The 24,115-nt window shown below is 38.9% G+C and overlaps 1 protein-coding gene across 1 annotated transcript in view; it reads right to left on the bottom strand.

Annotated features, from left to right (window-relative positions):
* Positions 1-11,672: 11,672 nt before the first annotated feature.
* Positions 11,673-24,115, bottom strand: part of LOC108696667 (sacsin) — a 28,047-nt gene continuing 15,604 nt past the window's right edge. The window contains exon 8 of the mRNA XM_018226227.2: positions 11,673-23,638. Within this exon, the coding sequence (XP_018081716.1) occupies positions 12,843-23,638 (10,796 nt within the window). The 3' untranslated portion in view covers positions 11,673-12,842. The remainder of the gene's footprint in view (positions 23,639-24,115) is intronic.

The raw sequence follows: 24,115 nt of genomic DNA, 5'->3' as shown, positions 1-24,115 counted from the left end.
TTTGTCGTATGGGGCCCTGCGATTTCTGAAGGCGGCCCTGTTCATAGGTGCCATAGGTGGACCCTCACATGCTCATCTCCCCCCTCATAAAAAAACCCTTGGTCCATACACACATATATACATCAGTTAAGCTAATGGTTATATAAAATGTAATTAGTATTTCTTTTTTTTTTAAACTGAAATTTTTTATTGATTTTCCAATAAAAAAAAAATCAACATGTTATTGCATGAGTACAGTCACAGAAAATCGTAAGATATCATATGCAAGTTCAGTCTGTAATTGGTATTTCTAGGTTTTTAGGAGTAGGTTTGCACAATGGTTAACTTTGCTGTTTTATATTGCAACTAGGGTGCCATGCACAAGGAGTTTGTAGGCTCAGGGCCGATCCTGCGCATTTCGCCGCCTGAGGCGGGCTTCGTTTTGCCGCCACCCCCCCTTCCCCATGGTACTCACTTTTCCTGACTGGGACTGGGTAGGGGAGGGTCCACGTCGCTAATGCAGAGCGCGCAATTGCGCGCTCTGCACTAGAAGAGACGTATTTCCGGGTTGAAAACCGGAAATTCTGCTCTTAGTTACCAGGAGCGGCATTTTTGCCGCCCCTGGTAACCAGGGGGGCGCTGCCGCCTGAGGCGAGTGCCTCAACTCGCCTCATTGGCAGAGCGCCCCTGTGTAGGCTTTCCCTAGGACTACATGGGTTGCAGACTGGCTTCTGAGGAAATTGACTATTTTGTGTGTGTGGGCATACTCCCCTGTAGGTCTTAGGTTTGGCACATGCATCACAAATAGCTAACATCTCTGATGAGATGCGGTACAGCTGCATGCCACTGACTTGAAACTTGAAACATAGGTTTCTGTGAATAAACCAGTGGATGCCTTTATATAATTATTGTGCCTCTGCAAAGTCTCTTTTGACATAGGCCCTACAACAAAAGATAGCTGTGATAGCGTCAACAACAGAATAATTCAGGACCCAGCGAATGTTTAATTCTGCCCACTGGAGCTTACAGTCTTGTTCCCCTACCATGCCCAATTATGTTTAGCTTCAGCAGATGTTGAATATTTATCAATTTTGGACACTATGTTTCATTGTACACATTAAGGGGGTTATTTACTAAACTCCAAATGCAAAAATCATGAAAAATTTGTTTGTTTTTTTGAAAAGATAAAGCCAGACAAGGACAAGGCAGAATCAATGAGAAAAAGGCTAGAGCGGGAACAACCTAGCTAGGGGCGCTGCCTCAGTACTAGAAAGCCAAATAATGCTCCGGCAAGGAGTGGCCTAAAATAGGGCAGAGTCCGCCCTGATTGGCAATCAGGCTGCAGCTGGGCTGGGGCTGCAGAGGCCAGGTAATATATAGTGAGCGACCTTGCAGACTGCTCACCTGACCAAATGGTTAAGGTATCGAGCCAGAAACCCAAAGGTCCCTGGCTTGAATTCCATCAGATCCTGACACCAATGATTTTTTGAAGTGCGCTGGGTTTCGGGCAATACCCGAAGTTTTCTGGTGAAAATTACAATAAAATCATGAAAATCGGATAAAAAAGACTGAAACATTTGTGAAAATCAAATTTTTTCCCGCTATGCAAATTTTTGAGAAAATGTAATAATAAATAAGCGTAAAAAACCTGAGCGTATTTGATTGGAGTTTGTAGCAGAAAATATTGAGATAAATTCGGACTTTGATAAATAACCCCCTAACACTCAGTTAATAGTAGATGGAGCTGTAGCCTTTTCTGCCTAATCTAGGTTTCTTCTCACGTATCAGTTCCAATGTTGTGAATTCAAATAGGCAATGGAAGGAAAGGAATATTGTAAGTCAGTAAAGTTTAGGTTGGCTGTGAAGGTTATGGTGCAGGGAATGAGCATATGGTTACAGGTGGATGGGTTGGGAGGTCCAGATATTGACACTATCCCTATCATGTAATTTGCCTGAGACAGAAGTGTGGCTGGTACTATTTCCCACTACTTAATATTCTTATAAGAATGTGAGTGCCACTTCTGCACTAATTGAAGTGCGCTAAAGTCCTTGAGACAGGCTTCCATATGTTCCTGTGCTCATGATAAAAGCTCTTCTTAATGTTAGTCTTGGCCAAATCACAGCAGCTGGAATATCTATACAGAGAATAACATAATCAGTAGTACATTTATTGTTAAGGGGCAAAATGCAGAGTGTTGGTTAGAGCAATGCAGGAATTTGTTACTAAATAGAAGTGTTTTATTTGACAATTTATCCATTTTGAGAAAGAATATGTTGGTAATCATTATAGGGCAAAGTTGATTTCAGGGCAATAGAAAATATTGCAATGAGTACCTCTAAATGTGGGCATACACCAATTAACACATTTATTTAGCGTGTTATTCTGAGCACTTTTTTTTTTTTGCAATTTACATTTTTTTTTGTAGTTTTCAAGATATTAGGAGTTTGTACACTTCTTTCGTATCACTCTTGTCATGGTGAATGATAGAACTGAGCAGGGAAGCGTCAGGAGATGCTTCCTGCATTGATGCTATTCTGTCAGTGTAATAACTGTGGATATTGTGAAATCTAAAAGAAAAAAAAAGTAGTTGCAGAAGAATACTCTGAGCAATACTCTCACTCATATAGGGCCCAGTGGCCTAGCATTACAAATGCACTGCACAGAGAAATGCGCAACTGCCTGATAAAGCCTGGCAGTAGGAAAGTGGTACAGGGATGGGGATTTTTTTCAAAGTATATGCAGATGATCTCTTGTACTCTAGGGGGCTGGAAGCCATCATCCCACCAGAAAAGTCAGAAGGTGCTACATCTTTAGTATGCCGAGATAGAGAAACCCTCTTCTAAAAGATAGAAGGAGAGCTTGGTTTTGCAAAATATAACTTGCATTTTAAGGCGTCATACTCTTGGGGCCCTGGGGAATTAGTGCTGCCCATAACACTAGTTGTCATGAGTTGCTAGGTAACAGCAATGTCTGTAAGATGCCTTGCAGAGAGATATAAAGGGAAACTGAGTCCCAATTAAAAGTAAAAGCACATACATGCCTGATATCATTTGCCCTCTTGCCTCTTATCTCAAATATATGCCAGAACTGAGGTGTTATATGATGTGCAAAAAGCTCACCTTTATTTAAGCACTAACCTATTATCCAGAATGCTCAGGACCTTTTTTCTGTAATCCGCAACTCTCTGGATAATGGGTTTCCGGATAACGGATAAATAACATCTCTAGCTAAATCCATTATTACAATTGTTCTATGTCTGGACATAGAAACTAAGACTGAAAACCCGTAAACTCCGAATTACGGAGGCCGTCTCCCATAGATTCCGTTTTATCGAAATAATCCAATTTTTTTTCAATGATTTCCTTTTTCTCTGTAATAATAAAACAATACCTTGTACTTGATCCAAACTAAGATATAATTAATCCTCATTGGAAGCAAAACCAGCCAATTGGTTTTATTTAATGTTTAAGTAGTAGACTTAAGGTATGAAGATCTAAATTATGGAAAGATCTGTTATCTGGAAAACCCCAGGTCCTGAGCATTGTGGATAAGAGGTCCCATACCTATACATTAAAACATGTTTTCAATAAAGTATTTAAAGAGGTGGTTTACATTTAAGTTACATTTTAATATGTTATAAAATGACCAATTCTAAGCAACTTTTAAGACATTATTTTATTTTTTTATTGTTTATTAGTTAATTGCCTTCTACTTCTGATTCTTTCCAGGTTTCAAATGGGGGGGGGGTTGCTAGGGTAATTTGGGCCCTAGCAGCCAGAGTGCTGAAATTGCAAACTGGAGAGTTGCTGAATAAAAAGCTAAATAACTCAAAAAGCACAACAATTAAAACATGAAAACCAACAGCAAACTGCCTTAGAATTTAACTCTCTACATCATAGTAAAATTTAACTCAAACCCCTTTAAGGGCCCTTTTTTTAGTGTCTTTGCTATCAGCTCTGCTGTGTTCTTCCATCTTTTTTTCTTTCTCTGTTAGGGAAAACAAATGGGATCCTGAAGCAACACAGGTATGATGTAATTTACCCCGGTCCCCCAACAAGTAGATCTTTGCCCCATATGGCTACTCAGATGAGTGGTTTCCGGTTCCTTTACAAAATAAAAATAGTTATGATGCAGAGAGCCTGTTCCATCTGCTACTGCTGCAGGACGTCCTATATATAATCAACTGCTGGTGTTTTAGCTTTCATTTCTCTAAAGCTGATGAAAAGTCCCATGTGCAATCTATACTATGTATATCTGCTTTCTTTCAATGGAACTCAAGATTGACATGATAACAATTGAATCCCAGTGTGAGCCGCCCAGCCAATTGGAAATTCATTGACTGGAACCTAGTGTTCCACCCACAAACAATAGCTATATAAAGATGGGAAATAGAGGTTGAGGTATGATGGCTACATCCCAAAGGAATGGCCTGAGATACGCAGATATGATTTAAGCATAGGGAAGGGTGTATTATACAAGCACACGTTTACCAGTTTTATATGTGAACTGTGTATGGTCCTATAAAGGTAGGCAGGGCACAGTGGATCAAGGGTTAACACGGAAGTGTTACTTATTGCATGTCACACTGCATGTGGCAAAGGGGGCCTGTGAACGATTGAATTAGTACATGCACGAGTGACATTATACCATGATGTCAGCATGGTACTCTATGTTGTCACGGGCCCAACCACTACCAAGCACTGGTTGCCATTGTAGTCTCTTACTAGTATTTCTGCAACCACAACCTAGAACCTAGATACCTGCTATCCTACAGCCACACTCATTTCCCAGTGGCTATTATCCCCACTGCTACTATAGGCACAATCTCTCCCTACCATACCTTCTATCCCACAGTCACACTCCCTTCCCAGAGACTATTATCCCACTGTTACTATAGGCACTATCTCTCCCTACTATACCTGCTATCCCACAGTCACACTCCCTTCCCAGAGACTATTATCCCCACTCCTACTATAAGTACCATCTCTCCCTACTATACCTGCTATCCCACAGTCACACTCCCTTCCCAGAGAGTATTATCCCACTGTTACTATAGGCACAATCTCTCCTACTATACCTGTTATCCCACAGTGACACTCCCTTCCCAGAGACTATTATCCACTGCTACTATAAGTACCATCTCTCCCTACTATACCTGCTATCCCACAGCCACACTCCCTTCCCAGAGACAATTATCCCCACTCCTACTATATGCACCATCTCTCCCTACTATACCTTCTATCCAACAGCCACAGTCCCTTCCCAGACACTATTATCTCACTGCTACTATAAGTACCATCTCTCCCTACTATACCTGCTATCCCACAGTCACAGTCCCTTCCCAGAGACTATTATCCCACTGCTACTATAAGTACCATCTCTCCCTACTATACCTGCTATCCCATAGCCACACTCCCTTCCCAGAGACTATTATCCCCACTCCTACTATATGCACCATCTCTCCCTACTATACCTTCTATCCAACAGCCACAGTCCCTTTCCAGAGACTATTATCCCACAGCTACTATAGGCACCACCTCTCCCTACTATACCTGTTATCTCACAGCCCTAGTCCCTTCCCAGAGACTATTATCCCACTGCTACTAAAGGCACCATGTCTTCCTACTATACCTGCTATCCCACAGCCACAGTCCCTTCCCAGAGACTATTATCCCACTGCTACTATAGGCACCATCTCTCCCTACTATACCTGCTGTCCCACAGTCACAATCCCTTCCCAGAGACTATTATCCCACTGCTACTATAGGCACCATCTCTCCCTACTATACCTGCTATCCCACAGCCACAGTCCCTTCCCAGCGACTATTATCCCACTGTTACTATAGGCACCATCTCTCTCTACTATACCTGCTATCCCACAGTCACACTCCCTTCCCAGCGACTATTATCCCACTGTTACTATAGGCACTACAACATTAACTAATACATTAACTCTTGCTCTGCCAGCCCTGTATAATTAGCAGCCATCATGGATTCTCCTACAGCAATGAAGTGGCATGAGCCTTATCCCTGACCCCAACACAGAGTCTTAAACCATATTTTATGATTTGGCTTCCCTCAGGCACCTCATGTCAAACAATGTGTGAACCCACAGAGGTTATAGCATTCCCTGAGAAATTCAGACAAAAAAATAAGAAGGAACAGTAGTGCTCAGGAAAAGATACCAAGAGTTGAGGGTGCTGCCATAGACTTCATTTAATCAAATAATTCACATCTTATAAAACTGATTTCTCTGTAATAATAAAACAGTACTGTGCCTTACTTGATCTTAACTAAAATACAATTAAAAAATACAATCTTGTTGGATTTATTTAACATTGAAAGGATTTTTTTGTAATCTTAAAGTATGGATAGCAGGTTCCATACCTGCATAATATGTTCAGCCCTTTGTGTAGGGTTAACAGTGTTTAAAGACATGGTTTACTTACATTAGACTAAATAGTGATAACTCTCCATGTAACCTGTACTATACCTTGAGAAAGTTGACAGGTACCGGTAATACATGTAAGGCAGGTAGAACTACAGTCCAAAGAAGGCTCAGAAGAAACACAATGCACAAAGGGCCAGAGAAAGCGACAATGTGTATGTGACAGTATTTGCAGTATGTTTATGGAGGCACCTATCCAATTGACTGTTGTAGTGCAGCTCTTTTTAGGTTATTTCATTTAATAAAAAGAAAACTGATACATGGGGATATAAGATTCATAACAAGGAACCTCCACCTTTTTCAACCAGGAAACTGTTAATTAAAATATAATCTCTTTTGCTCCTTTCATGTATAGGCTGTCCTATACCGCCACCTACTGTCAACACTATATATATATATATGTATATATATATATATATATATATATATATATATATATATATATATATATATATATATATATATATGTATATATATATATATATATTATATATATATATATATACAGGTATAGGATCCCGATATCCAGAAAGCTCTGAATTACTGAATGGCTGTCTCCCATAGACTCCATTTTATCCAAATAATCCCAATTTTTTAAAATGAGTTCCTTTTTCTCTGTAATAATAAAACAGTAGCTTGTACTTGATCCCAACTAAGATATAATTAATCCTTATTGGAAGCAAAACCAGCCTATTGGGTTTATTTAGAAAACCCCTGGTCCTGAGCATTCTGGATAACAGGCAGGGGCGCTTCTATAATGAGGCCGCCTGAGAAACTCGCCTCAGGCGGCAAAATGTGGGTCAATTCAAGGGGCGGCATTTGGACAGCTGCGGTAAGAAAAAAAAACTTGGTTTGCAAATGTAAATAAGCGCTGCGCGGCGCCTACACCTTCAGTCAGTTCCCTCCTGCTTGCTGCCGGGCTACCGCCCCTGACTTGTCCTGGCTGTGATGAGCGGTGCCAGTCAGTGTGTCAACGTGACGTGTGCGCTCCGCAGCTCCCTGCTTACGTGACGCCGGTGACTCTAGGGCTGGGTCTGCGACTCTGCGTGTGTAGGCTTTTGGAGACTGGAGTTTGGAGTTTGCAGTGCCTGGACATGGTGGTGCCGTGGTGGTTGGCTGCTGCATCTGTCTAGGGCAGCAGGCACTGTGTGAGGCAGAGTTATTCACAAGAACCAGGTACTGTACTGTACTTACAGAACGAATATTTGGAATAAATAATATAACAGTTGTACTGCCTGTCTGTCTGTCTGTTATTTGAATTCTCCACTACCATTCCACTGTGTGTGTCATCAAAAAGCCAGTATTTATAATAAGTCACTTGCCCAGGTGCCCTCAATGCGTTACTGTATATACAAATTACCAAAATAAAATTGTTGATAATTAATTAATAAATACTAGTGGCTTAAGTTAAAAAAAAAAAAAAAAAAAAAAAAAGTTGCATGTTCCCTGGTTAATGCATAAAGATGAAATTCAAAGTTTTTTTGGAAATTAAGGGGGGAATTTACCAAAGGGAAAATTCACCAGTGTGACGTCATTTTGGCACTTTGCCAACGGGTGCTGGCGTAAATTCGCTAGCGAAGTAGACATACTCTAGTGATATTTTGCACCCGGAGGAGGGACGTAACTACGTTAATTCACTAACTTGCGGATTTTACTGAACGTTACCTCTTGCACCAGACTTAACTCAGACCAGGCAAAGTGCAATAGAGTAGATAGGAGGATCTTCAAATATAGTTGACATTTTTTCTAAGTCCCAAAAAACGCTGGCGTCTTACATTTTTTGGGGGTACTCTCCTTCCCCCCTACATTTCCTAACATATGGCACCTAAACTATACAGTGGGCTCATGTGTAGAGCAATATAACAACTCTATTTTATTTAATGAATGTTTCCCAGGCTTGTGAAGTGTAATGTAGTTTATGCTGCATATATGTCAATTGTACTTGAACTTGGCGCCGTATGCAAATTAGGCATCACTGACTTAACATTTAGTATGATGTAGAGAGTGATATTCTGAGACAATTTGCTATTGTTTTTCATGTTTTATTATTTATTTGTTTTTGAGTTATTTAGCTTCAGTTTGTTCAGTCAGATTGTTGAGCTTACAAATTATTAATTTTATTTGAATCTTTACTAGTAAGTGTTCTCTGTTTTTATTGTTAGTAATGACTATGGGAGTTTTATTTCCTGTACATTTCTTGTGTGATAACTGCCTAATATAGTGAATAAAGTACCCCCTCTTGTAAAATATAAGGATATTATAAGTTACCGAGGAGTTTCATGACCATAAAAAAACACGAGGCCGAAGGCCGAGTGTTTTTATACAGGTCATGGAACTCCGAGGTAACTTCTAATATCCTTATATTTTTCAACTGGGGGTACTTTATTTATTATAATACACAAGTTTCAGTGAGTCGTGACAGAAATGACATCAGAACTCACCGTTTATAACTGATGACATCAGAACTCACCGTTTATAAGGATATAATTTACAAGATATTCATGGCTTTTGTGTATTATAGAAGAATAATTATTTAAAGGTTTTTTAATGTCTATAAGTTAAAAAAAGATAGTACGATGTATCTATCTACAAAGCATCCAAATACTTTATTAACTTTAGGGACAGCATGGTAACACATTAAGGGTAATTTACCTATCCTGTATAAGAAAGGCATGGTGTGTGGGGGAGTGACATGGGGGCGTGGCACGGGGGGCGCATTGCCATGCTTTCGCCTCAGGCAGCAGAAAGGCCAGAATCACCCCTGATAACAGGTCCCATACATGTGATATATATATATATATATAAAAACCCACTACGGTGCACTCATGACCCAAAGGCCGACAGCCTGGGTGCAGGTCAAACAGACATGTAATCGATACAAAAAAGCCGCACTCCTAGGTCTTATTCGATGAAAAAAATCCAAGTGTTTATTTATTCAACGTTTCGGCAACAACACACGTGCCGTCTTCAGGAAAGTGAAGACGGCACATGTGTTGTTGCCGAAACGTTGAATAAATAAACACTTGGATTTTTTTCATCGAATAAGACCTAGGAGTGCGGCTTCTTTGTATCGATTATATATATATATATATATATATATATATATATATATATATATATATATATATATATATATATATATATACACTTTATATACACACTTTGAATTTTTTTGCAAATCATCTCAATGTTTTTGGTCTTCATTTGAAATATATATATATAATAAGTAACAGCATTCTAATATGACATAAGATGGTCTGTAGTGCTTGTGTCAAGGCATCCTGAAAAATATATGACATACATAAATATACACACAATATGCCCAAACTATCCAGGGAGATTTTTGGCCAGAGAAACTAAAGAGGGAGTCTATTATGTGAGCAGAAGTTGTACCATATGCAAGATAGCAGATAGTTAGTATTTAATAATAGAGGTGACCTTAGTCTGGGGATTCTTTATTATTGGGACCCCAAAATAATTCCCTGTGCTGTTTAAATTGGATCTCCACAATCCTTTTTAATCGACGTTCCTACAATAGGAAATAGTAATCAATTCTGGGACTCTGAGGGTTCTGAGTAGATTTTTCCCCCCATGGGGTAACATGCCATTGCCCACCCCCAAAAAAAAATCTTCAGAGGGGCCCGGCCTACAGTAATGCCTACCCAAAAATACCTACCCACTCCCCACCCCACACTGGCATGCCCCGCCTACCTGTTTCTTATGGTCCCTAGATGCAGGTAGGAGAGTAGCTGGGTAAGGGGGAATTCGTCACCCTGAAACAGCTATAGAGAAAGCAGACCCTGTGCCAGTATTTCCCCCATACAGAATATAATTCATATTCTAAGCATTTTAACTGTTTAATTTTTAGATACATGGGTGGGGCATTTACTGTGTCCCTGGGATTCAAGGTGCAGAGTGCAGCAGCGGGTGCAGGCTAGCCCTGTCCTTACTGCTTGCCTTAAAGGCTTCCATTACATCCACAACCGCTCCATAACTTGTGTGTCTGAATGATGTGCAAGTTAGGAGAGCAGTCTGACCTAGATGCAACCTCCCATAGCTTAAGGGGTCACTAGTCACAAAGATTCCGACAAGGCACACTGAACACCAGGTATAGCATTTGACAGTGTGCTGGCACGAAATGTTAATGGAAGCTGCTGTTTGAATTGCAGATGTAGCAGCCACAGTGGCCCACAACTACTAATGCAGAGATCATGGATTTTCAGAAGTACAGGTATAGGACCTCTTATCCTGAATGATCGGGACCTGGGGTTTTCCGGGTAATGGGTCTGTAATTTGAATTTTCATACCTTAAATCTACCAGAAAATCATGTAAACATTAAATAATCCCAATAGGCTGGTTGTTTCCAATAAGGATTAATTATATCTTAGTTAGGCTCAAGTACAAGGTACTGTTTTATTATTACAAAGGGAAAGGTAATACATTTTTTTGAAAATTTGGATAATTTGGATAACATGGAGTCTATGGGAGACAGACATTCTGTAATTCAGAGCTTTCTGGATAACAGGTTTCTGAATAACAGATCCCATACCTGTAAAGATAACCAATTGTGTCCTGTCCCAATAAAATTAATTCAAAGCTTACAGCACCCATCAATACAAATGGAGCCCAAGCAGAGCCATGAATATACTGTACAAATCAACATTTTACTCTAGAATGGAGATACTCAGCATTACTCTACTATCACTTACGCTTGTACCACTTAAAACAGGAGTGTCCATACTTTACTAATGTAGAGTCTACTTTTAGTGATGTTGTCCCATTATGATCTACATCCATAAAAGCATTGTTAGCATTTTGTTCCATGGAAAACTAAGTTTATATTGCTATATTTAAAAAAAAAAAAAAACTTTTTCTTATGTAACATTAACATAATAAATATATGAATGAAAAGAATGAAATAGAAGAGTTATTTAGTCAAGCTGTTTCTTGGCAGTGTCTTGAGATCTGCTGATCACCAGCTAAAGGTCTACTGGTAGATCCCCATCTACATTTTGACTTAAAAGATCCACCTGCCTCTCCTCTCCTCTCAGCAGGTTTATTTATTCCTTTACCCCCTTCCTAAGCTTCTGTTCTTTAATGCATCAGTTCCTCAGTTTCTTCCCTCAACCTAGTTCCCAAGCATTATAAATAACCCCCTAAATGCCCACCATAATTCTATAAGTATGTGTCAAAGCATGGAATGTCATTGGCAGCAAATAACAGACATGACACACAGTTGTTTCTGTGTAACATGGTTTATTAATAATGGTTACATCTAATGTTATCCTGTAATGATCGGGAATAAGATGCTAGATGGACACTTGTAACATATTTAGCAAATACAATGAAACCTAACTTCTATTTTGTGCTGGATACATGTTAAATATATGTGTAAAAGGAAATTAAACAATACTGTACATTTGGTCTCCTAGGTGAGGCCCATTTGGCCTGATTTACTAATATAGGCATTAAATTGCCATTAGGTAAGGATAAATAGATCAAAGGTCCCAAAATAAATTACTAAGTAATAACGACACATAAAGGAAGAGGCCCATGTGCACCGCCCTGAGCCTTCAACAAGGGGAGCGGATCAAACCGGGAAAATCTGTAGAGCAGGCACTCAAAATAAAGGCATTCTTCAACCAGGCTAATAAAAGCAAGTAGAAAAAGTTTGTGTCCAAATATACAGCCTGTATATTTGGACATAAACTTTTTCTACTTGGTGTTATTTGCCTGGTGGAAGAATTCCTTTATTTTAAGTTCCTGCTCTACAAATTGATTAAATGGACATTGGCAGTCTCATCCAATCAGTTTTTACAAAATAAAAAAAAAGATCTAATTGGTGGTTTTCAACTGCACAACACAATTGCATGCACTATTATTTTTCAGACTGATAAACATATATACATATCTTTACAAGACTCCATAGCTGCACAATTTAGAATTCAATATCTGAATCAAACTGGTTCAAGTTACAGACCCGTGGATACTATAATACAACATATGTCAGTTTCTGGAAAGAGAAGCCTATTGAGAGGCAATATTAAGATATTAGAATGCTATGTGATTTCTTGCTTAGCGCTTATCATCGCATTACAACAAAAGATCTTTGTTCTAACAAACAGGCAACAATCCAACCCAGAAGTCTTTGACAAGGCCTAAGGTAACACTCTAGGCAAACAGGCAGTTTTCTTAAAGCTGGAGGAGGCAGGCCAAAATAGAGGACCCATTAGGTGAGCAGGCACAATCTTGGGGTGTAACATTCTGCTTAGGATGGCTCTCCATGGACATGGGTATAGCAGCCATGGGCATAAGTCCTAGCAAATTGAGTTTACATGTCCTTGGAACTTAGGTTACTTATTGAAATTAGTTACATTCAGCAGATCATTTGGAAACTGGTTCAGAATGACTCTTTACTGGTACACATAATCCTCTATAGTTTTAAGTACATTCTTCGCCAAATCAATGACCTCCATTTCTTTGTCACAGGGAATGGTGTCATTGGGAATGCCTGGTGAGCGATGAGAACTAGGATACTGTGTCTTAAGTTCATCTACTCCATGCTGCACCATCTGTAATACCTGTTTATTGATGGCACTAAGACTAAGGCTATATGTTGAAACTTGGTCCACTAAAGAATGTATAGACTCTTTCCTGTTGCATTTTCCATTCTTAAAGTACTGCACTGCTAATAAAGCTTTTTTTACAGCCTGGTGCACTTTATAGAATACCCATTCTGACTGATGATGACCAACAGAATGCTCAGCAGCTCTCATGTCACACTTTGCTTGCTTGACCCACCTTTCAGCTTCTGCGGGATTTGGCCGTGTGTTACTTTGGTGGTAGGACCAGAAATTATAGTTACAATTGGTCTTTCTATAAAAATTATCACGATGTCGTCGGTGGTCGGATGCTTCTCTATCCCACGAGTGCCAATGTTTAGAAAAGTCCCAGAAGGGATTTGAATGATTAGTGGGAAAAGATTGGCTGCTTGAATTCCGACCGGCTTCCAGATCTTTGACTTTCTGCTGCAGGTATTTGCAGACCTCTGTTGCAATGTGCTCTTGCCCAATGTTCTTGTCAGGATGATATTTGAGATAGAGTCTTCTGATAGCCTTTTGCCTTTCTTCTGGTGGTAGAGACCATATTTTAGCCAGATATGTGTCAATTTCTTTCTTGATATCTTCTATTGCAGTTTCATACCATTTTTCACGTATTTCTTCTTGCTGATCAGCATTCTCCACCAGTACCAACTCTTTGCTCTTCTGGCTTGCGGTTCTCTTGAACTGATACAAATCAAGTACACTGACATCAGCAGTTCTATATTGGCCAATACTGATGCGGTACCTCTGAATTTCACAGTCTGTAAACATGTGGCTCTCCAGTTCCTCAACTATAACAGCATAAATATATAGTTCTTTTTCAGATGGATCCAGGTACCCTACGTAATCACCCACTTTGAACCTATTCAAAATGCTCATGTCCAAAGCATCATGCCATTCAGCAGGAACTGGTTCTCCTGGCTTGGGCAAATAGGCATTGTGACTTTTTTTTGTTTTATTCCATATGTTCTTCTCTTTAAGGCAATTAATGACCTCCTCAGGACTTTCACAACATAGCATTTGCATGAGGATTTTTAATGACATATATGAAAGTGTGTTGCCCATTAGATCATTTATTGCATCTGCAAGAGTATCTACCACTAGAAAATAGTTTTTTCTATTCATTAAGCCAGTATGTGTTATGTACATTTTATACTGGTCATCATTGCCTCTGCTGACAAACAAAATTCGTCCAGCACAAGTTTCAGCCAATTGTTTGTTTTCATAGTGCATGACTGTTTTTAACTTAAGACAGCATATAATTTCTATTTTTCCAAATATAGAATTGCATTTTTTGATAGCTTCTTCTTCACAAAGCTTTCCATTGTTCTCATGTCTCAAAAGACAAACTAGACCCTCATGAAATATTGTAGAAAACAGAAGCTGTTGTAAACCAGAACGGATTTCACAATTTTCTCCTTCACTACAAAATTCATTTGAACAAATATCTTCCTTTGTAATTTTTGAAAGCATTTTTGGACGCAGATGTGAAGGTAAAAGTTGGATTAGTTCTAGGCTTTTGTAGATGTCTGGTCGTAAATACTCTGTTTTTAAATGTTGAAATTCAAAAAATGTAAATCTGTTACTTAATTTTTCTGTTACCAATGGAGAACAGCAGTTGTTAAAAACAAGCGTGGAAGATTCATGAAGTTTTCCATCAACACCTAGAAGATAAAGAAGTTTAACATTTTCAAGGCCTGTTTTATTTTGTTCTAAATGTTTAAAAACATGTTCGGTGACTTCAGAAACGGTCCTTTTGAGATTCGCATGCAAGGTTTCTTTCCCAGCAGTCTCTTCATGAATTGTGGAAAGAACTTCAACAAAGTGGTTGATGGTTGCCTCAGCCGCTACTCCAACTTTCTGAAATAAGTCACTATAGCATGCAAGGAGTGGTGGTAACTTGTAAAGATATGGTTGTAAATGATTTTCATTGGGGAGACTAAAAACAACTTGTCCCGGCTTTGCTACTTTATCATCATCCACTAAAATAAATGGAATATCAGATAATAAGCTAATATTTAAGTTAGCAGGTTCTTGAAGGAAATTGTAAGTAGCCTTTAGTACTTGCCGCCGTGTGTCTAACTGAGCACTGGTCTGGCATGTAACTCTACAGATATTTTTTAAGTTTTCTACAACTAGATCTACAGGTGGGCTGATAAAAACTCTGCATTCCTCTAAAACAAGCAGACCATTTTTTTCGTGGTCTGAGATTGATTTTTTAAGGGCCATTGAAGTCCAAACTAATGATTCATATTCCTTGTTTTTCTGTAGAAGAGAACCTTTCAGAGCAATCATTTTTTTCTCTTTAGTATAAGAAGGATGCAGACATTTTAAATCATCCTGAACTTTTGAAGGGATCAAGAACTGGATGCTCCCCACATTAGCTGTGAATCTGTTGGTTACTGTTTCTACATTCATGGACACCAAATATCTGAACAATCCATCACTCTTAGGAATCAGAGGTTCTAAAGAGCGGGCACCTTCAGCATCTTTTTCAACTTTGTTTGCAAACTCAATAAACTCATCTTCTGAAAGTTTGTCTCTTAACCCAATGTCCAGTAAAAGTTTATGAAAGTCAGTTTCATATATCTTAAATTTGCTGATTAGTAACTCTGGGATGAACATTGAGTGAAGCTCCAAAGTATGAAATAACTTTTCCTTGTGGTCAAAAAAATAAGAGGCTTTTTGAAGTTCTCCTTTTTTATCTCTGATTAACTTCAGTGGTCTGAGAGCAGCAACAATGGTATCTTTTACATGTATAAAGTCATCAAAGTGTTTTATCTTCAAAATCAGCAAAAGTACTTCCACAAATTCATCTTCATTCAATGACGCAAAATGGTTAAGCAGATATTGAGCAAGAAAATCGACTTCCTTGATCAAAGACATGTTTGTATACTGTGCTAATTCTTTATTAAGCAACGTGTTTTTGAGGAAAACAATGTGGGTGTCCAGTTTATACAACCTTTCTGATTGGAAGCAAAATGCGGTGTCAAGAATATAAATCTTTGTATGCCCATTTAAACTCTGTCTCTTGCCTTGATGAGTCTCAAACAGTGGTAATGTCTGGAGTCTGTGTATGAAGTCTTTACTGGCAGAGGTTTTTAAACCTTTTAGAAAAAACCAAAGTAGAATATCAAGTTCAATTGTTTCAAGTTCTTCCCAGTGAATATCCTTTTCAGAGCAAAGCTGTTCAAGCACTGAGCAACAATTTTCTGTGTCCATTATGTAAGGTTTAAAAGTGGAACTTGGTGTTCCAAGGATTAAGAGGTTTAGCACTGGGAATCCTAACTTAGAAAGGATTGTTGCTACTTCACTCGCATTATCTGCAAAAGTACTCTTGAGCTTGCTGAGTGGCAGAAGAATGGTTTCATCAGGATGTTTTTTTAAATTAACTGGAAGTATTGCCCAGTCACTAAACAATGTTATAATTTCTTGGCATGTTTTATTTTTTGGGTTTATGTTATTTCTAAAAAATTGCCACAGTTCTTGAAGCCATTTTGTGTTTTCTTTCAGAAGCATAGGGTGCTTCTCCCTTCTCATTGGAGATAGCTGGCATGGAAGCCCTGGATGTTTTTTCAGCAAAAGAAACGCATCTTTTATAGTTAAGTCACGCAAGAAGCCACATTTCACTAACACCTCATGGTGAGATTTTGCAAACTCTTCACAAAAACTTGGAAACAGATTGTGGAATTGTGAGTAATATTTACTATCGTTTCTGTTGAAATATCGGAGCATGTCATCTTCAGTTACCAGTAAAGGAACATCCTGTAGGTCTACTAATTCTTCTGTTTTCTGTTTAGAAATGCAGTACTGTAACAGTAATTTGCAATTCGTCTCTTCCTTGAGAAGTGTATCTGAAATGGGCAGTGGTAGTTTTCCTTGCCATTGGGATGGAGCGATCTTTAGAAAATTGCGAAGTGATTTAGGATGCAATTCCAGGACTTTAACTCCAGCTGCTTTTAACTGTTTATACAATGAATGTGAACGTCCACCAAAAGCTACTTTCATGTCGATATTATGCAGAACAATTCCAATTCTTTCATATTCTTCATCAGAAAGAAAGTATGGCTCTTCCAATATAGAACTTTGGCCAATAAATAACCACTGCACCTGTACAGGCTTTGTCATTTTATATCGTTCTCTTTTAGACTGAGTCTTATAAACTGGAATAAATCTGTAATGCTTTTCAGAGATTGTCCTATAGACCTGATTGACCATTTCATGCCACTGTGGTGGGACTGACGCTGTAATTTCTGGGAAGAAATATAAAAACTTGTTTAGAAATAATTCACAGGAATTCCAGCTTTTGAAAACGATAGGATCTTCTTTATCTCTAATGAATTCCTTATGAATTAGATCAAGGAGGCTGCAGTAGAGTTGAGCAATGACATTAATAAGCAGAAACCTGTTCCATTCAGTCTTTAGACTTTTGCCGTCCTCGTTGCATATTCCCCTGCGTGATGAATCCACAATAAAATTAGCGCTGATATGTACAGGCAGTCCAGTTTGTTCTGGTAGAGGCAAAGTACAGAAAGCCTTGCCTTCAGGTAAATTCTGAAAATCATTAATGCAAGCAGCCACAGCCCCATGTGGAATAAGGATTTCTTGTAAACCATCAGAAATCGTCTGTAGTGTAGCCAAACAGTCATCAGCTTCAAACCCAATCTGTTTAGCTAAAAGCCAACACTGCGTTTTTTTGGAACTGCTCGTTGTTATTTGCAATTTGTAAAACCTTCTGAATGGCACCGCCTCAGAGATATTGCTGTCATTCTCTGCTAACTGATTGAGTTTTTCCTTAAAATCGCAGCAGTTGTTCTGAAGTCCCTCGATTTTGGTTTCAATTCTTAGGATCTCATGAAGGTCATCTATTATTGAAATTTCTGAAAATGTTATTTTGCAAATGCTGTTTAAGAACAATGCCATGTTGTCAGCTTCTCTTTCCAGCTCCTGGAAAATGAGCCTGATATCATCCAACGACACCGTCTGGTCACATATCTTTGAGTTTGCCGCTGTTTCTGCTGTCCTCAGAGGCAAGCGAAAAAGTGTACCCTCTTGCAGATCAAACCAAGATGGAAGAAATGTATTATAAATGTCTTTATATCTACCCTTGAATTCATTATTGACATTAACCATTCCACCTGGGCTGTTAGAACATGATGTTGGCAAAAAAATTAGATTTGGGTCAAAGATGCCCATCCTGTCTCCAGTAATAAAAGAAGGGCAGTCTGTTATATGGTACACAGTGTTAAATCCAAGGCCAAATTTCCCAGTTTTGTCTAAACGGTCTGATTTTCCACCTTTGCCTAACTGTTGAATGCCTTCTACATCGTTTTCTGTAAATTTCTTATTATTGTAAATGCAAAGAGCAGGACCTTGAAGCAGATTCCACTCTGGCCCGAATGTGCTTGTTGTTTGGTGATTTCTACTGTCCAAGATAAAGTGGATTTCAGTAGCCTCCGAATCATCTGCATTCTGAATGAGTTCCTTCACAACATCTTTTTTAGAGGAATACTCCCTTATTATGTTTTTGATGCGTGTCGCAAGCTCTTCCCTTGCCCCAAAGTCAGAAAACAAGCTGAAAGCATTAGAAACAGTCAGTCTTTCTAGTGTATGGTGAGTCTTTGTCTTGATCCCCAGTTTTAGAGCAACTGCCCTTGGAATCATCTCATGGCAAAAACGCAGACCTTCATCAAAGGATATCCAGGGAGAATCATTAAAGAATAACTGATCAACATGTAGTAAAACACCCTGTGCATCTGGAACAAGTATTTTATGGCCATCAAGCAGGTTTCCAGGGGCATCATTATTAAATATTTTTTCTGAACTGTGGTTGATTAAACGTAATGCAACCTTGAGTTCATCCTCTGGGAGAGGGCTTTCTTTGTTCTTTTCATGCATTTTGTTTAGAACAGCCACATAGTGGTGAATGGAAAATTCCTGAGTGAGTTCAATGTATTTCCATAACTCATGAAATGCTTGATATTCCTTAGGAAGCTGATACAGGTAAGGTGATACATCAAAAGGCATCATGTATGCAACACAATTTACTGGTACAAACCCCTTACCAACATATACGAAAGGAGTGTTAGAGTCTGTCATTTCTTTCAGATGTCTTAGTTGATTTGGCTCCTTTTGCACCAGGGTGTTTAAAAAGTTATAGCAGTTCTTTGCTATTTGAGAAACATCTTCCGTTAGCAAAGAATGTATTTTACAAGCTTCCTGCAATTGCATCAAAATCATCTCAGAAGTAGGGATCCGATCCAAGCCCAAGAAAGTTAACATTCTGTCAGAAAATGCTGTTTGTTTTGCAACATGCTCTTTGCTTAATACTGGCTTAATTAGGCAAACAAGAGCCTTATGTTTATAGTGGTAAAGATCCTGTGATTTCATCAAGAGATGGTTCTTTATACCTTCATGCTGACTTTGGGAGGATACTGCAGGTAAAAACACAATGTCTCTAAACTTTGCTTCATACCCGTTACCTGGGGACAGGTAAAGTAGATCTTCCAGTAGCTCAAGCACACAACAGATTTGTTGTAAGCCCTTTTTTATATCCTTTTTCCAAACACTATTAATTTTGCTTGCTCTCTCTATCAGTTCATCCATTGGAAGTACATCTTTCCTCATTCCTAATGTTTTTAATCGTTCTAGTCTGTGACTTGTTAGAAATTCAGCACCTTGGGGGAAACACCCCTCCTCTTCATCATACAATAATGATACTTTTCCCTCTGGGTGCACCAGTTTCCCAATAAATTGTAGCTTTCCATTTGATGAAGGAATGCAAGGCTGAGACATCAACAGATTATCCAGCTGCTTGTTCTGCAAATCAATGGCATAAATTATGAGAGCATTTCTATCTTGTGCTTCTAATGAGACAAGATTTGCAAGCACAATTTCCCTGTAGAACCTTTCACAGTCAAATGTATTTGGGATAAGTTTACTAGAACAATCACTTGCAATGAAACTGTTTTTGATCCTTTCTGGAAGGAGAATTGCCATGTATGGTTTTTTAAGCACTGAAGAAAAGACTTTGTTGGCCAACTTGAGCATTTCCTCATCTTGGATATAGTCTAATTGCAGAAAGCAGGCGTATTTTATAGAGCATGATTCTTGGCCATTACTAAAGAGTGCAGGAAGACAATCTACTAATCCAAAAGCTATGGCTTGGTAGAAAGCTTTTACCACTTCAGTGCATTGGGTCTTAGATTTTGAAATGTCAGGCCAAAATGTGTGATAGTAATAATCCTGTATGTCCCCATTGTTGCTGAATATCTGTAATTGAGTCAAAGCTGTTATCAATGCAACTACAGCAGCATCACCAAGTAATTTCCTATTCCATTCTCCCTTTTCTGTTGTATCCCACAGGCTCTTTCTATTGGACATAACTGCAAAGGTTCCGTTAAGATGAAAAGGTAATCCAGAAGAGACAGGAAGGGGTAAATAACAGAAAACCATTCCACTGAAGTCGCTCAGATTAGGGGCCCATTTTCCAGTATGATGATCTTTCTTTAAAGGAAGAGCAACACCAGCAACTGGAAGGTAAGTATTTAGTTTCTTATTTTGACTGAACATCTGAAGCGACTCTTTGATTCCTAAGCTGGATTGGACAAGGTAATAGGTTTCTTCAGCTGTCTCTGTATAAGTCACTGTCATTTTTATTATATGTGACCCAGTAACATCTACGCTGTTCATGTTCATTCTAAGCACAGTCAATGCATTTATTTGTTCTTGTTGTAGAATCATATTGCGAGGCATATCCAAAGTTTGCACTTTGTCTCTTTGAACTGTCACTCTTGATTCACCAGCCTGAGGGCAGAGATCTCCTTCAAGATAGTTTAAAGTCACCTGTTGTATGTTCTTTAAGAAAATGAGAAGAGTACTGGCTGCTTCATCAAAACTGTGAGTGAAACTGCGTATCTGTTCTTCAGTAAAGGCCCGTTGGCAGATTTGGGAATCTTTTGCTTCTGTCTCTGTCCTGAAAGGAAGGCGGATTAGAGTCCCATCAAAGTAAAATGGCTGGTTCAGTTCACAGCCAAACACATCAGAAAAAGGCTTAAATTGATCTGAAAATACATGAAGAATTTCAGGTTTCATTTGAAGGTTCAGCTTGATTCCAGGGTTGCCAGAATTTATTTTATGTTTCTTAATGTGGTTGACATTGGGGTCAAATATAAGAACGTTTGATCCACTCATTATTGATGGTACATCTGTAATGTGATACACTGTATTAAAGCCCAAACCAAATTTCCCAATTTTCTTCACTTCAGTTTCCTTTGTGGCAGCTCCAATACGGGTAATATTGCGGAAATCATTTTCTGTGAACTTGCTGTCGTTGTAAGACCAAAGCGCTGCTCCGTGGCAGTTGGCCATGTCAGGATCTATCAGACTTTGTCGTGATCCAGAATTCTGCCTCATATCCACTAAAAATTGACATACTGTAGCCTCTGCATCTTCTGCATTCTGTATGAGTTCTTTAAAAAGTTCCACCTGCTCGCTATATTCTCTTAGAATGTTTTTAATTCTAAGTGTGACGGGTTCTGAGGGTCCCCAAGGCTCAAAAAACTCCGGGTTTAGTACCTTAGTGCTTAAAAGGGGAATATTTAGAAACCTGGCAGTTGCAGAGGAGACATCTTCATGAACAACGTGATAGTCTGTGCTGTTCTCAGGAATTTCATTTAAATGCTGCTTGTCCATATCACAAAACACCGTCGTGCACAGTGGCTGTAGGCTAAAGCCATTTCTGCCATTCTCTACTGGAATAGGAAGATCGTCATTTCCATGAACAGATTTTGCTTTCATCCAATCCAAGATGGATATTGCCAGCCTCATTTCCTTCAGACAGTTAGACTTATGCCCGGTGCCTAAGCTTTTCTTCAGTGTATAAAGTATGCTAGTCACTTCTTTCTCTGCCAGTTTCCCACGGACACCGCATTTGATGAAGAGGTCTTTGTAGATTAGAAACTCCTCAGGCACTTTTTTCACATAGGAGCTTAATTCCAAACTTTCAGGGTACAACAAAACAATGTCACCTACATTGGAAAAGTCCTGTCCATTCCAAATGCACAAGTTCTGCAGATATTTGCAGAATTGGTAAAAGTTGTCCTGCATATATTTGTAAATAGTATGCAGTTTGATGTGGAAGGAGAGGGTGTCTATCTCTCGGAACCTTCTGCTAAGAATATGAAGATTTTCAACTACTTTTTCAGGAGGCGGTGGTTTGTTTAAGCCAAGTATCTCACTTGCAGATTCATTGAAGTCATTTGTTATGTACATTGAATATTCCACAAAGTTTCTGAACTTCATGCTTTTAAGTTTCACTGGCTCAATCCGCAAAGTCATTGATTCAATGGGAACCCAAGGAAGGCTGCATAGTCTGCCCAAATCGTTTTTATTACACTGCGATAAAACACCAGTCTCATTGCAAACTTTAATAAGAGCTTTGGCCTTCTTTAATGAAACCTGATAATGACCTTGAGTTATTTTATTGGAAATCTGTAGAACATCATCTACTGAGATTCTGTGTATGGAATCCTTTAAGCCCAATGTCCTTAATGACTTCAAAACTGCTGTTTCATTGTAAGCTGCAGGTGGGAATTGCTCTGGTCCAAAGAGTTCTTTAAATATGTTTACTGTAGGGTCAAAAAGAACAGAAGGCTGGATGCATTTCCCATTGAAAGGGATGAACGCAAGTTTTTTGCACAGTTCTATCAGTTCTTTACTCTGAGTGAACAGTGTATCACCATTGCGCAAAATCCACAGCATTATACTCTGTGCATGTGTCGGAAAATTTGCATATAATCCCTGATGGATGGCTCTCACTAAAAGTAATGCTGCATCTTTAGCATGTAGAAAAGGTATATTCATCAGGCAAAGAAGTCTCCTGTCCACTTCATCTCTGCATTTGATGAGTGTTTTTGGAAACACCAAGTTTCCTGGGACCTCTGGGAAAGTGCTTTTTTCCAGTGCATGTAAGTTAAGAGCAGGTACCAGTGAAGAGTTAGACATAGATAAAGTTTCCACACTGCAAAAGACAGGCAGCTGGTAAATAATAGTCAGTTCAGGCTTACTGAGGGAGTAGGCTTTCGAAAGGAAGTTTGCAAACATCTGTAGGTTTTTTGCAGGCATGCTTGCCAGGATTTGAGTAATTTGTTTCAAATTCAAATAAGAAAATATTTTTAGGATGTTATTTGGAGTGGGCACCAAGATGTACTCTGCAAGTTTTTGATGCCACAACCAGGAGTTTGTCTTTTTTATAATGGTGCAGCCAACTTGCTCAAGCACCTTGACAATGCAGTCATTCAAGCTGTGACTTTCTTTGCTCTGATACAGTAAAGCAGTATTTTTCCGCAGTCGAGCAAGACGAACACTGGTGCAGCCTCCAGAAATATAATTTAATGGCACCAGTGGTTGGTTTTCGAAGGAGTTCAAATCGTTATAACGTTGGAGCATTGCCCAGAATGCACTGAGCCATTCAACTGGTGGGTTACTTGGGTCTCCAGGATTCCAGATGACTTGGTTGTCACTAGTGTTCCACTTTTTTGGAAGGGATGCACTCAGGTTCCGTTTTATGAAATCAATGTCTAAGCACACAAGGTTCTTGAAAATTTCTGGAGAGAAAAAAAGAACAAAATATTGTCAATCTTAGATTTTTAAAAAAGAAAACATATTCTTACAATGAAAAAGACTACAGAAAAACATTTGATCATAACATAATTAAAAGATCAAAGGTTTCTGCCAGATCTTGTAACATATTTGTAGCAACCAAGCAAACTTTGCTCTCAAACAGCAGAACAGTTGGTTGCAATGGAATAACAGCACCGATGTTTGTGTTGGGGTTTTAAAAGAAAAGCATATGGGTTAGGACAGGTGGCTGTTTTCCTGCAAGTCCCTCTCAGCCTGGACTGGCAATCTGTGGATTCTGGCAAATGCCAGAGAGGCTGCTGTAAGATGCCATACACAATCACTATTTAATGAGCCAGTGAAGGGTTGTTTGGGCCTTTGTGTACTTGAAATTCCAAGGCCTATTTTTGTATATTGTTTATTTTAGTATTTTCATAGAAATGGATACAGAATAAAAAGGAGGG

Source organism: Xenopus laevis, chromosome 7L (assembly GCF_017654675.1).
Source record: "Xenopus laevis strain J_2021 chromosome 7L, Xenopus_laevis_v10.1, whole genome shotgun sequence".
NCBI classification, from domain to species: Eukaryota; Metazoa; Chordata; class Amphibia; order Anura; family Pipidae; genus Xenopus; species Xenopus laevis.
This window is presented reverse-complemented; position numbering and strand designations above follow the sequence as displayed.